Source organism: Caretta caretta, chromosome 10, assembly GCF_965140235.1.
Source record: "Caretta caretta isolate rCarCar2 chromosome 10, rCarCar1.hap1, whole genome shotgun sequence".
Lineage (NCBI taxonomy): Eukaryota > Metazoa > Chordata > Testudines > Cheloniidae > Caretta > Caretta caretta.
The window spans coordinates 22,128,965-22,143,707 of NC_134215.1; the positions used below are offsets into that span (position 1 = coordinate 22,128,965).

At 42.8% G+C, this 14,743-nt stretch overlaps 1 protein-coding gene across 4 annotated transcripts in view; it reads left to right on the forward strand.

Moving 5' to 3' along the window:
* The first annotated feature begins 5,517 nt into the window (after positions 1-5,517).
* MRTFB (myocardin related transcription factor B) overlaps positions 5,518-14,743 on the forward strand; it is a 194,077-nt gene continuing 184,851 nt past the window's right edge. For all 4 annotated transcript variants that reach the window (XM_048868371.2, XM_048868372.2, XM_048868373.2 and 1 more), the window contains exon 1: positions 5,518-5,709. Coding sequence is in view for 1 of the 4 variants with exons in the window: in XM_048868379.2 (XP_048724336.2) it covers positions 5,685-5,709 (25 nt within the window). In the remaining 3 variants the exon portion in view is untranslated. The remainder of the gene's footprint in view (positions 5,710-14,743) is intronic.

A 14,743-nucleotide genomic window follows, 5' to 3' on the forward strand; every position in this document is an offset into this window, starting at 1 on the left:
ATGCTGATCATATCTCATCTGCTAATATGTAGGTTGTTTATTACCCCTGCCTTTTAATTATAGAATCATAGGGTTAGAAGGGACCGCAGGGGTCATCTAGTTTAACCCCATGCAAAAATGCAGGGGGCTCCAGATTATTCTGTATTTTTCTTTTTCTGTATGTCAATAGTTTTAATCTTTCAATGCTAGGACTACAGTAGAACCTCAGAGTTATGAACACCTTGGTAATGGAGGTTGTTTGTAACTCTGCAATATTCGTAACTCTGAACAAAACGTTATGGTTGTTTTTTCAAAAGTTTACAATTGAACGTTGACATAAAACAGCTTTGAAACTTTACTAATGCAGTAGAAAAATGCTGCTTTTAACCATTTTAATTTAAATGAAACAAGCACAAAAGCAGTTTCCTTACCTTGTCAAATTTTTTAACTTTCCCTTAATTTTTTTAGTAGTTTACATTTAACACAGTACTGTATTATATTTGCTTTTTTCTTTTGTCTCTGCTGCTGCCTGATTGCATACTTCCGGTTCCAAATGAGGTGTGTGGTTGACCAGTCAGTTCATAACTCTGATGTTCATAACTGAGGTTCTAATGTAGTTTATATCTTAACTTTATAACTTTATTAATCAATTCCATTTGTTGTTAGCCCCATGTAAACATGACATTTTGCAAAAAGAGACTGTTTTCTGCTTGATCTTTTATGGAGTGGAAGAGGCTGTTGCCTTCTCTAGAACAGTTAACAGAAGGAACAAATGTAGGGGAATAGTATGTACCCCAGTTCTGGAACATGAATATAAATTCTGGTGTTGCCTTCTTGCTGCTTTCCATATGGATAAAGTAAGCAACATCTTTTCAGCATGCTTTTTTCCCTGGCTTTCCCACAAGTGATTTGCATTGTTCCACCCCCAAATTGGCCTATTTAGAGGAAAAATGTTCTTTTCTGCAGGAATGTACGTTTCTCTGCTTCCGGTTTTCTAAAATACTCTGGAGACTATTGTGATGGGAGTTTCAGGGATGTAACCTAGACTGTGCGACCACTGAGCCCTCTGTCTCACCAGTCTGGGGTATCCCTCTCATCTGTGATAGTGTTAAGCCACAAACCTCTGGCAGATACTGCACTTACACAGACATCCACAGGCAGGGACACACCCAACTGAGTTACATGAATGCTTTCTCAGCCACTCATGAACCAACAATAGAGATTCCAGCCAATTTCCTCCTGTTCCCCCACCTTGCACCCCAGAACTGTACTGTCTCGCTCTGGCCAGAAGCCTGGTCAGTGTAAGTTCATTACACAGTCTGCCTCACTATGGAGTGGACACAGACTAGCCTTTGTAAACTGAGCTGAGATTTCCCAAGCACTTCAACCAAAACACCCTGTTTTAGGTAAAATATAAAACAGATTTATTAGCTACAGAAAGATAGATTTTAAGCGATTATAAGTAGCATGCATAGAAATCAGAGTTGGTTACAGAATCACAGAATATCAGGGTTGGAAGAAGAAACAAAATAAATTTGCAGTTTGAGTTATACAAACTAAACAGGATTTGAATCAAGCAGTGTCTCACCCTGATATATGGCACAAACAGGTCACAAATCCTGAATATACAGGCTGGAACTCTTTTCTGGCCTGGGACCACCCTCTCCAATTCAAAATCTTTGTCCTCCAGATGTTTCTTCCTGTTGTTGAGTTGAGGGGAGAGAGAGAGGCCAAGTGATGAGGTCACTTCTCCCCTTTATAGTTTCTTCCAGCTTGCTGAAAAGGTCTTTGCTGTGAGATGGGTTAGTCAATCCCCATTGGTCAAACAGTCTCCACTGTCTTTGTGTTCTCTCTGAGAAATCTCCATTGTGTATAGTGGATTCTTTCCTTGACTGCTGTTTGGCTATTACATTGTTGTACATGAAAGGCTGGCTGTGGGTGTTCCCAACTTCACAACATTTTTCAGTGACATATAGAGCAATACTTTATAACCTAACATATAATGATAGTACATACAATCAAACAGGATATTAATGTTCAACAGGTCGTGACTTTTAAAATGATACCTCACAAGGCATATCATAATTATATCATCATGGTGAATATGGGGGTTCCAGGGTGCTGCTTTGAGGTACAAAGTGTCACAACTATACTGTATCTTAAAGGAGAGATTAAATATCATGCCCTAGTACAAAATTACTAGAAATAATATAAACTTGAACCCAGATCTTATTAGATTCTGTAGGCAGGTTACCGACTCTAACTTAGGTTGGCCATCCATACTTTATTTTTATGGTCTCCTTTATTTGGTGTCTCATGTCTCATATTAAGTCAATATCAGAGACACTCTTCCATATTTCTGCAATAATGATGTATATAATCATATACTCCTATTCAGATTTATGATTTTGAACAATGAATATAAAACATTGTCTGCCATTTCTTGAAAATATTTTTTATTTTTCTTTGTAGTTGTCTCTCTTTCCTTGAAAGAGAGGGTGGGAGGGATAGCTCAGTGGTTTGAGGATTGGCCTACTAAATCCAGGGTTGTGAGCTCAATCCTTGAGGGGGCCATTTGGGATCTGGGGCAAAAATTGGGGATTGGTCCCGCTTTGAGCAGGGGGTTGGACTAGATGACCTCCTGAGGTCCCTTCCAACCCTGATATTCTATGATTCTATGAAACATACATGGTCACCTGACTTACCTAAATTGGAAATAACATCTGAATAGATTCTGAATCTGAATTTTGTCCATGTGATCTTTCCCTGGCAAAGTAATTGCAAGTCCAGTCATTAGAGCTTATCATGGCAACTTATCTTAATGCATGTAAATCAATAAGGATATTTGGCAGATATCTTAATTTAGGTGCTTTGCCCTCCTTCCTATTCTTAGGAAAACAGACATTATTGGTCCTTCTCCCTCCTTTACTCTCCAGTGAGTACAGAAAGTCTATCAAATGCAAGCTGAGATAATATTAATAAAGTAAATACCCTGATTATTCAATGAGTTTGCAGAAAAGTAAATGCCATAACTTAATTTCTTTGTCATTTCTATGTGTCCTTTCATCTTCAGTACTGTTAATATTCAAATGCTTGTGGCTGGAAGCTAAGGAATGACAAATCATATTTTTTCCTATTATTTATAGGCGTTGTGTGCATTTTAGAATTCATTAATGAGGATTTTTCTTTCTAATTACTGGAGCTCCTTAGACCAGAGTTTTATTCCAGAAGACTTGATTTTATTCATTTATTTTATCTGAGAGAACAGCACTGAGGATTTATTCATCTTTAGAGAGAGAATATGCATGTCCTCATACTCCAGATACCGTTACTTCAAATACTTGATCTTAGAGCTAGGCATTAGAAAGTGTAAGAGGTGAGGTTAGGACATTCATGTTTTCAAGAAGGGCCCAAAGAAGGGTTTAACTCTTAATACTCCCCAAGTTCAAGTAGTGGTCGTAGCCGTGGTTTGATAGAACCTATCAATTTCTGTACATAGGCTGCCCAAAATTTTGTTAAAGGTTTACACTAAATTATACTTGCTCTTTTTTCTGAATAGTTTGGAGTTCCCTGGATGATTATTGATTACACACTTAAAATAAGCCTAAAATACTGTAAATTGTCTTTTAATTGTGGTAGCCTGTATTCTAGCATCAGAATTATAAAATAATGGTAGGTAATAGGGACAGAGTATCCAGGATACTATGTAAGGCTATCCTTAGTTTCCTTTTAATGTCCCCTTAAAGGGGATGTTTATGGGATATATCCCATTAAATTTGCAGAACCAGAAGATCCTTAGGGAACTCTTTTTGCAACCTGTGGGTCCCTGGGTCTACACATTGCTCTATAGACAGGGCCGGGTCCAGGCACCAGCTTTCCAAGCAGGTGCTTGGGGCTGCATTCAGAATGGGGCAGCAGTCCATGTCCCGCGGTGGCAATTCAGCAGCAGCTCCGCTGCTCTTCTGGGTGCGGCAGCTCTGGCGCTGTTGTGGCAGTGGCAATTCAGCAGTGACTGCTTGGGGTGGCAAAATTGGTAGAGCCGCCCCTGTCTATGGATCCATTAACTTGTGGGAACCTGCCTTGGTACACCAACATTATGGCATCCCATTGTAGCTGTGCTAGAGAAATCACAGAAGGGACATCCTGAAGCTTGGAAATAGCTAAGGCAAGTGGGGAGCATGATTAAAATTATTAAAAGTTTGCTTTCTTTCATGCATGTACATATTTTGTGGTACTGTGGCATCAAACAACTCTATAATAAGCTCTGTGGGGCAGGGACTAGTTTGTTTTTTAAGTATTGCTTAGCACAGTTGGCTCCAGGTCCATGCCTGGGGCTTCTAGGTGCTACCATAGTACAAATAAATACTGCAGGGTGTGATTTAATAGAGCTGCAACTAGGTTTTTAATTTGTGGTTTTGCAGAAAAATAGTTGGAATTCAAGAGGTAAGATTTTTTTATATCTGTGATGCACATTGTACAAAGCAGAACAGCACTGGTTCTATGTTAATTGAACATTTATTTCAGTCAGAATACTCAATTTGCACTATGCTGGAAGCAGAATTGGTCTCCGCACATGCAATGTAAACCATTAAATTTGCATTTTGAAATACTCAAACTTGCAGCCTGAATATCATCCAAATGTAGGTTTTTTTCCATTACACATACACTGTTGACGTCTTCTAATTCAGCAGCCTCAGCTGTGCATTGCCCTTTTGTAAGAGGGAGTAGAACTCAGCATTTGTATTTCTTGGGGTTTTGTGAACATTTCTTTTTGACTCTCCTCTCACTCCCATTATGATCTGTGTGCTTGTGCACAGCAGCATTTGGCCCATGTGTATTTTGTGCATTTTTTAATCTAGTTCTAGTCTGCAGTTGTTTGGTCTAGATGTGTGGCTAATGCTTACAAGTGTATGCATATAGTATACTCTAGGTTCAGAATCATAAGCCACCTTTCACAGAGGTGCTGGAACAATTTATATAGGGAGGATACTGCGAGCCATTTAACCAAAGTATAAACCTTGCTTATGATGGAAAGCACTTCATGTCAGGAGGTGCACCAGCACCCCCAGTTCCAACGTTCCCTTTGAGTTTCAGATTAGTATAAACCCAACAGTTGAGGGAAAACACTGTGGGAATTGCTCTGTTGTGTCTTGGCGCTTTTGTCTTCCTCATCCCAGTCTCACCCAATCCTGTGGAAATGCGCACGAGCCCTGGGGGAAAGGTCTCTGGGTCTGGGCCTGGTTTAAAGTGAGTAATGACCGTGATGTAGGGAGAGGTAGGTGGCTAGGGACAACTCCGGCCCTTGCAGCCACAGTAGCAGGGAGATGCCCTGCATGACACACCCTCGCTCGCGAAGCGGCGGCGAGTGTAAATGAGCGACCGAGTCCCCCCTGCATCCCTAAGGTGACTGAGTAGCCAAGCGTGATGAGCGGCGGCGAACAGCTGTGAGTGTGACACGTAGCTCCCGACCCGCCGCCTCTGCCCTCTGAGGAGAAGAAGGGGCGGGAGAAAGAAAGAGGGAACAGAAGGACCCGGATGGAGAAGCCCTGCCCTTCCCTCTCCTCCGTTCCCCACATGTGCTAGGCGGCCGGAGCCTGGAGCGCGCGCACACATACTCCCCCACCCCTTCTACCCGCAGGCCAACGGCCTGGGCACGCAACCCGCACCCGAGAGAGAGGTCTCGGCCGCACAGCTCGCGAGAGGACATGTCCGCGGCGGCGGCGAGAGAGGGTGAGTGAGGGGCAGACGGGCAGCTGCTGCTGGGTGCTTCCATGTGGGGTCCGCAAGGGAGGATATATCACGTGACCGGCTGTGCGCTAGCTGAGGGCGGGGGGATTATTTATTCCCCTCCCCCAGCCCTCTTACTAAGAGATGGGAGCAGTCGCTGAATGGTGTGCTCTGCCCAAGAGTCAGGGTAAAGCTAGGCAGTGTGTCTAGGGTTGGGACCGACTGAGCCTGAGGGCTGTGAGTGGCAGTGAGGGAGCTGCCTGGCCTCTACTGGTTGCAGTCTCCCACCAGAGGTGGTTGCCGTCTAGTGGGAGGTCATGCGACACCCCCCCCCCCCGTACAAAGGCCGGTGGAGGCCAGTGGTGTGAGGGACAGCAAGCCGTGCACCCCAGCTATGGAAAAGGGTCAGGCTGGTGGTGCCAAAATGAGTCTGTTTCTTGTGTAAAAGCAGCAGGTCCTCTGAAAATGGAACCCATTTCACTGGGTTTGAGGGCTGGGGGCACTGGGCCTTTGGGAAGCTGACCAGCGCCAGGTGAGCAGGAGCGGTGAGGTGCCTGCAGCTCAGATTTTGAACAAAAAATTCATTTTTTGTAGTCTGTAAAGTGTGCTTTATTTCTGTCAGATAAACAGGGCTTGTCTACACGGGGAAATTGAGTGGCATAATTATACACGTATGCAGTGGTGAGTTGGAGCCAGTTCGCTAGAACCGGTTGTTAAATTTAGAAGCCCTTTTAGAACTGGTTGTTCCGTAAGGTTCTAAAAGGGCTTCTAAATTTAACTGGCCAAAAGTGGTGCCTTAGGCGCCGACTCCATGGGTGCTCCAGGCCTGGAGCACCCAAGGGGAAAATTTGGTGGGTGCAGAGCATCCACCGGCAGCTCCCCACCCCCGGCCCCAGCTCGCCTCCTCCCCTGAACCTGCCACCCCGTTCTGCTTCTCCGCCCCCCAGGCTTCCTTGCTTCTCCGCCCCCCAGGCTTCCCAGGAATCAGCTGTTCGTGTGGGAAGCTGGGGCAGGCTGAGAAGCAGGCAGCAGCTTTCCACTCAGGCCCAGGGAGGTGGAGGTGAGCTGGGGCGGGGGGGTGCAAGGAGGGCTGCTTGCCCCGCAGCATGTAACCTGGGGCCGGGGGGGCTGTGCAGGGGAACCACTCCCCGCCCCAGCTCACCTCTGCGACCCTGGGCCTAAGCGGGAAGCCGCCACCCGCTTCTTAGCCTTCCCAGGCTTCCTGCCGAACAGCTGATTCGCGGGATGCCGGGGGAGGGGGTGGAGAAGCAAAGCAGGGTGGTGCGTCCAGGAGAGGAGGCAGAGCGGAGGTGAGGTGAGCTGGGGCTGGGCACAGGGTGGGGAGCTGCCGGTGGCTGCTCTGCACCCACCAAATTTTCCCCGTGGGTGCTCCAGCCCCAGAGCACCCAGGGAGTCGGTGCCTAAGGCACCACTTTTGATGTGATCAGTGGGGGAGCAGCCGCTCCCCCCGCTCTCTTCCAGCTACGCTCCCCCGCCCCTAGGAGCCAGAGGGACCTGCCGGATGCTTCCTGGGAGCTGCCCCAGGTAAGCACCTCCAGGACTCCCCACCTCGCTCCCTGGCAGGTGCGTCTGGCTCTTAAGGGTGAGGTGGGCACCCACTACGGTGGCCCACGAGACCTTCCTGCCTGGATCTAGGGGCAGTCAGGGGACAGGGGAGGGGGGTGGATAGGGCAGAGGTCCTGGGGCTGGGGGCATCAAGGAACGCAGTGGGGTTGGATGGGGCAGGAGTCCTGGGGTGTGGGGGTGGGCGGGAACCTGTTAAGATTTTGGTAGCTCATCACTGCATGTATGACTATAGTGCTATAGTTACACAAATATAACCTCCCCCCCCACACACACACACTGTCTGGAATAAGAAAAGGAGTACTTGTGGCACCTTAGAGACTAATAAATTTCTCTGAGCATAAGCTTTCATGAGCTACAGCTCACTTCATTGGATGCATTCAGTGGAAAATACAGTGGGGAGATTTCTGTACATAGAGAACATGAAATAATGGGTGTTACCATACACACTGTAAGGAGAGTGATCACTTAAGGTGAGCTATTACCAGCAGGAGAGCGGCAGAGGGGGACCTTTTGTAGTGATAATCAAGGTGGGCCATTTCCAGCAGTTGACAAGAATGTCTGAGGAATGGTGGGGGGAATAAACGTGGGGAAATAGTTTTATTTTGTGTAATGACTCATCCACTCCCACTCTCCATTCAAGCCTAAGTTAATTGTATCCAGTTTCTGTTCCTCAGACCTTCTTGTCAACTGCTGGAAATGGCCCACCTTGATTATCACTACAAAAGGTTTCTCCATCCCCCTCTTCCCGCCCCCCACCCCGCTCTCCTGCTGGTAATAGTTCACCTTAAGTGATCACTCTCCTTACAGTGTGTATGGTAACACCCATTGTTTCACGTTCTCTATGTATAGAAATCTCCCCACTGTATTTTCCACTGAATGCATCCAATGAAGTGAGCTGTAGCTCACGAAAGCTTATGCTCAAATGAATTTGTTAGTCTCTAAGGTGCCACAAGTACTCCTTTTCTTTTTGCGGATACAGACTAACACAGCTGCTACTCTGAAACCTGTCTGGAATAAGAGTGCTTTTTTCTATGTGGTCTTCAGATGTGACATTCTTATTCTGAATAAATGAGTCTGCATAGTGCATTTTACTGATATCATTATATAGCTAAAGTTATGCCTGTAAATTCCCACATATAGAAAATCCCTTTATGTTCTAGTTTTATCACAAGTTGTTGGGCTAGATTCAGGAATCACTGGATGAAAAGTATGACTTTTGTTACACAAGAAATTAGACTAGGTCATCATACTGACCCCATTTGGCCTTAAAATGTATGAATGGAAGAGAGAGGTTTGTCTTGTTTAAAGCATAGGACTTGGAGTCAGGAGATCTGGTCCTGATCACCAAGTCACATAACTGTTCCTCTAAATTTACTTACATATGAAAGGGCAAATAATAACTACCTGTTTCACAGGGCTTTTTGAAAGACTTAATTATTTCTGATGTGCTTTGAGATCTTTCGACTTTTGTGCAACTGGGATTTGGTTAATCAGCATTGTATGTAAAATAGATAATGTATTCGCAGCACATATGTATGTAGATGTAAAGCAGCTTAAATTTGTGAAAGATTTTGGAATTCTCTGCATAGAAGGAGCAATAAATAGTTATGTTACCAAAAAAATTCCACATCTACATTTGTTTACTTTGCCTTATCCATGTTTGTGCAACCTTTATGTTCAGTTTTAATTATTTTTCCTTCATGTGCTTGAGAAACCTGGCTATACAAATTACTCATCCAAACACTGAAGATAAACAATATTATAAGAACATAAAAAGGGCCATACTGGGTCAGACAAAGGTCCATCTAGCCCAGTATCCTGTCTTCCGACAGTGGCCAATGCCAGGTGCCCCAAAGGGAAGGAACAAAACAGGTAATCATCAAATGATCCATCCCCTGTCACCCATTCCCAGCTTCTGGCAAACAGGGTAGGGACATCATCGCTGCCCACCCTAGCTAATAGCCATTGATGCACCTATCCTCCATGAATGTATCTAGTTCGTTTTTGTTATAGTCTTGGCCTTCACAACATCCTCTGGCAAAGAGTTCCACAGGTTGACTGTGTGTTGTGTGAAGAAATGCTTCCTTTTGTTTGTTTTAAACCTGCTGCCTATTAATTTCATTTGGTGACCCCTAGTTCTTGTGTTATGGGAAGGTATATATATCACTTCCTTATTTACTCTCTCCACACCAGACACGATTTTATAGACCTCTATCATATCCCCCCCAGTCGTCTTTTTTCCAAGCTGAAAAGTCCCATATGGCAGCATTTCCATACCCCTAATAATTTTTGTTGCCCTTTTCTGAACCTTTTCCAATTATCTTTTTTTAGATGGGGCAATGATATCTGCATGCAGTATTCGCTGTTTATATAGAGGCAATATGATACGTTCTGTCTTATTATCTATCCCTTTCTTAATGATTCCCAACATTCTGTTAGCTTTTTTTGACTGCCGCTGCACATTGAGTGGATGTTTTCAGAGAACTATCCACAATGACTCCAAGATCTCTTTCTTGGGTGGTAACAGCGAATTTAGATGTATAGTTTTATTTTATACCATCATTTTATATGTATACTTTGCATTTATCAATGTTGAATTTTATCTGCCATTTTGTTACCCAGTTTCGAGAGATCCTTTTGTAGCTCTTCGCAGTATGCCTGGGTTTAGGCATATGTGACTTTTGTGACTAGTCACAACTAGCAGTGTATCTTAAACAGCAAGCTATACAGTATACAAAGTCCAAATAATAATTTGTTGAATAATGAAGTAAATATGAGAAAATCACTATCCGTTTGGATCTTGAATATTTCATCACTATCTTGGACATTTCATAATCTGTGATAATTTCAAAAAGTGTTTTTACTGTTTATTTGTTCAGTTCTCATTAGTAAGTATAAAATATTTAGACAAATACCAACCAATCATGTTAAAATATTTTATTACTCAATACTATGAGTACAATATGTATTTTCATTTATGTTTATATATAAGGGGAGCTGTGGCTCTTCCTTAATATTACACAGGTTTCCTCTTCAGATGGAAAAATGCCCAACTTTTGAATTAATAAAACTTATTTTGGCGACTTCTGCAGCTGCAACATTTGGCACTTCATGAAGTTCTGTTTTAATGTTTGGTGTTCAGTCTAGTTCTGTTTTAAAGTTGCTTGATCCCACATACTTGGCTACTGCTAAATAACATGTTTGTACGTGATATAGCTTATGTTCAGAATTTAATACTGTCAATGCAGGTTTTTCTCACACCAGTTTGCAACAAACTATATGGGAATTGAGGATGCCCAGTACCTTGCAGGAGGTGCTCTTCCTTTCAGAATCGAGCTGTGTCTGAGGAAAGTTAAAGAAATTAGCCATTTAAAATTAGACTGGACAGAACACTAGAAAATAAGCTTGAAGGAGCAACCCTATGGTGGCTTAGAGATTATAAAATTATAGGGTTTTTTCCATCTCTAATTTGTAGGATTCTGTTAAATTAATTACTGCAAAAATTGTAGAGGTAAGTGTTAGTATATTAATGTTCAACCCATGTTTAGGATTTATTTGAATTAAACATTCAGTAAATCAAATATCTTATTTTGCAAAACAATCTAGCAGTCAAGATGGATTCTTGTGCAGCGGAATGGTAACAAACCATTACAATGTAACATTTGGAAAGGGAGTATATTTTTATTTTGAAAACTGTAATTTAGATTATCTTGTGATGGGTTGGATCACAGAAACCCCCTTGGGGCTGCCAACTGACGTGCCAAGACTACCTCTGCCCCTGCTTTCCCTGCCAGCTTGGGACTCCAGCACCCTGTCTTGCTGAGCCAGACACTCCAGTCTGCTCCAACACAGACCCAGGATCTGAACCACGTGCTCCAAAGCTGCAGATTTAACTGAAAGCAACTTAAGAAGTGTTCCTGTCTTTAACACTCAGATGCCCAACTCCCAGTGGGGTCCAAACCCCAAATAAAGCTTATACTGGGTAAACTCATAACTTGTTCGCCCTCCATAACACTGATAGATATGCACAACTTCCCCCCCCCCCCCGGGTATTAATACATACTCTGGGTTAATTAATTCATAAAAAGGGTTAATTAATTCATAAAACATTCCAGTTATGTCATATATATATTCATAATATATTTCCATAAAGCCTTATGGGGGCACCGTCACATATCTAAATAAATGTTTGGGGACAGGGGAGAGGAAACAGTACTCTAGAGGTTATGTTCTAATATATAACACCTCCATTCTCATCCCCCTTCTCCAGCTCCTTTTTCTAATGACTGAAGCCCATGTACTACCGGCTTCGTTGCCCTTTTCTTAGCCTTCTACCTTCAGACGTCTATCCCTTCCTTCAGTTGTAGGGACAATAATATTAATTTAAAAACTTTAACTTTCACAAACATTTTTTTAAAATGTCAAGACCGTCAAGACTCATGCATTACTAACCAGAATAACTGCATGATCTTGTAGTGAGGGCCCTATCTACTTCATGGTCCCTTTTGGTCAATTTCACCAGTCATAGGTTTTTAAAACTAATCAGTTTCACGATTTCAGATATTTACATCTGAAATTTCACGTTGTTATAACCATGGGGGTCCCAACCCAAAAGAGGTGTGTAAGGGTGTCGCAAGTCTATCCTGGAGGGGCGTGTTCCTGGTATTGCCACCCGTACTTCTGTGTTGCTGCTGATGGAGGCACTGCCTTCAGACTTGGGCAGCCAGAGAGCAGAGGGTAGCGCAGAAGTGAGAGTCGCATGGTATGGAGGGGTCATCACTTTTTGGGTGGATCCCTGTGGTCAGGGGGGCACTGTGGTTCCTCCTCCCCCAGCCAGCACAAAGCCCCTTTAGCCCCGAGCACTGGACCCGGAGCCGGGGAGGGGCAGAGCTGGGGGCAAGGGCGCTGGAACCTTTGTAGAAGCTCCACAGCCACTCCCTGTGCAGTGACCCTTCCTCCCCCCGTGGCTGGGGAGCAATGGGGCAGGAAGCAGGGTGGGGTTGCAGAGCTTCCTGCACCTGGGGGATGTTCTAAGAGATGGGTATGACCCGGCTCCGGGAGTGGCCTTTGCAGGAGAAGAGGAAGTCCCATCCCTCCCCAGCCCTGTCAGGACTGGCAGCTGGAGCCTGGATGCATGGGTAGGAGCCCTGGCTGGGGCACCTCCATCCCTGCGCATCCCTGGCAGATTTCACGGTCTGTGACGCATTTTTCATGGCCATGAATTTGATAGGGCCCTACTTATAGTTTTACATCTGGGACCTTTCACACAGATCTGATTACAGGGTCAAAGCCAAAGTTGGTAAACTTAGTAATTAGCGAGATCTGCATATAGTTACACAAATGTAAAACACTACTTAACACCAGGTTTCAGAGTAACAGCCGTGTTAGTCTGTATTCGCAAAAAGAAAAGGAGTACTAGTGGCACCTTAGAGACTGGAGCATGAGCTTTCGTGAGCTACAGCTCACTTCATCGGATGCGTACCGTGGAAACTGCAGCAGACTTTATATACACACAGAGAATATGACAGTTTCATATTCTCTGTGTGTATATAAAGTCTGCTGCAGTTTCCACGGTATGCATCCGATGAAGTGAGCTGTAGCTCACGAAAGCTCATGCTCAAATAAATTGGTTAGTCTCTAAGGTGCCACAAGTACTCCTTTTCTTTTTACTTAACACCAGTAACCCTAAAGATAATGACTGAGATTTTTCAAAGCTAACCAGGGGGTTTAGCTACACAATTCCTTTTAATGTTTGTGCATGTGTATTATGATATTTTAAGTCACACATTTCACTCATTGTCATAGCAAAAGTGCCAGAGCAGAAATATCAACATTCTTCCTTCCAGCTTCTGAGAAATGTCTACTGTGAGAATTCTATTGTTCTTACTAGATTGAACTGATTTCATAAGCCTCCCAAATCTAGGCAACTGCAGACCTAGGTATGGGCAGATACCTAAAAGGAAAATATTTAATGCCAAATATCCAAATCTGTCCCTTCCTAAAGCAGTGTCACAAACTCAGCCCAACTGACAGATACCAGTTGTCATAGCAAAAGTTCCAAAACACAACCACCAATCTTCTCTCCTCCCCCCAACTTTTTTTTCCCTCTAAACTTCTTTATTCATACTGGGAATCTGCAACCCCTCTAAATATGTTTTGATTATAAAAGAAAGAAGTCGTAGTCTAGCATTTTAAATGTTTCAGGTGTAAAAACATTCCAACTCAGGGATTGTGCACACAATTGAGAATTTGAATTCAGAAAGATTTCAAAGCATGGTCAGACTTGAAGTCTTGCATGTTATACCGTAGCTATGGAAAAAGGGCATGGGAAAGCACCTCTGGGCTTGGTCTCTTAGTTAGTTTTAACTGGAATGACAAATGATCGTAGTGTTATATTGTGAGTCATGTTATTCAAGGTGTCAAAGAGTCAGATTTGAGAGCACTGGAATGGGTTTTACTATATAAATTTGGAATTCAATTAAATATTTGCACATCACAAAACTAGAATACTAGAACTTGGATCAAATCCACTCTCTCAGAACAGGTTGCAGGATCAGGGTCTTGGGTTGTAATTTGTAATGCTTTTTTGTTTTGTTTTTTAAATACATATATAGATTTAAACGTTAGTTCTTGTGGAATTATTTGTGAGCTTTAATTTTTAGTTTTAATGTCAAATCCATTGTAAATGTGTTGAAATAGAGAATATAAAAGGGGGACACAATTTTAAATATTAGTATTAAGGCAAGTCAAGTATTGTGTTTTGTTTAACATAGAGAACTATTTTACATTTAAGAGCCCATTAGTTTCCTTTATTACACAACGTAGTCTTCAAAACAGCTCTCTAAATTGTAATTCCTGTCAAGTAGAACTTAAAGGGATATTCATTAATTTAATATTTTACCACTGTCTGAAAATGTTTTATGTACTGTTTTTTCAAGTAACACTTAAGTTTACTACAACTGAAGTAGATTGTAAAGGGAGAAAACTATTTTTGGCATTTGACAACACTTTCTGTATAATCACTTTCAACAGTTTCCTGTGTATAGTCAGTTAGTTTCCATTTTTTGTTTGCTTGAGTTTTTAATGCAGCATGGAGAGAGAGAAATTTTTAAAATCATGAACTGGGATTGTTAAACCACAAAATATTGTTAGGGGGACTGTGGTAGGTATACTGTCTGACACTATTTTTAAATCACGTTGTGAAATTGACTAGATTTCCAGTTGACGGTATCCCTTTAAAGATTTGTGATCAATATGGATATGTTGTGTTTTGGTAGAGTTGTATATGTTTCTCTAGGGTAATATTTTTTAAGATTGTATAACAGCCATTTTTAAAGTAGGTTGGGGGTTCTTTCAGCAGTTGTCAGTATTTGATTTGTCTGTTGTCCTTTAACCACAGTCTGTAAGAACCTACCTGGGGAATTAAAAAGGCCTCTATTATCAAAATTTC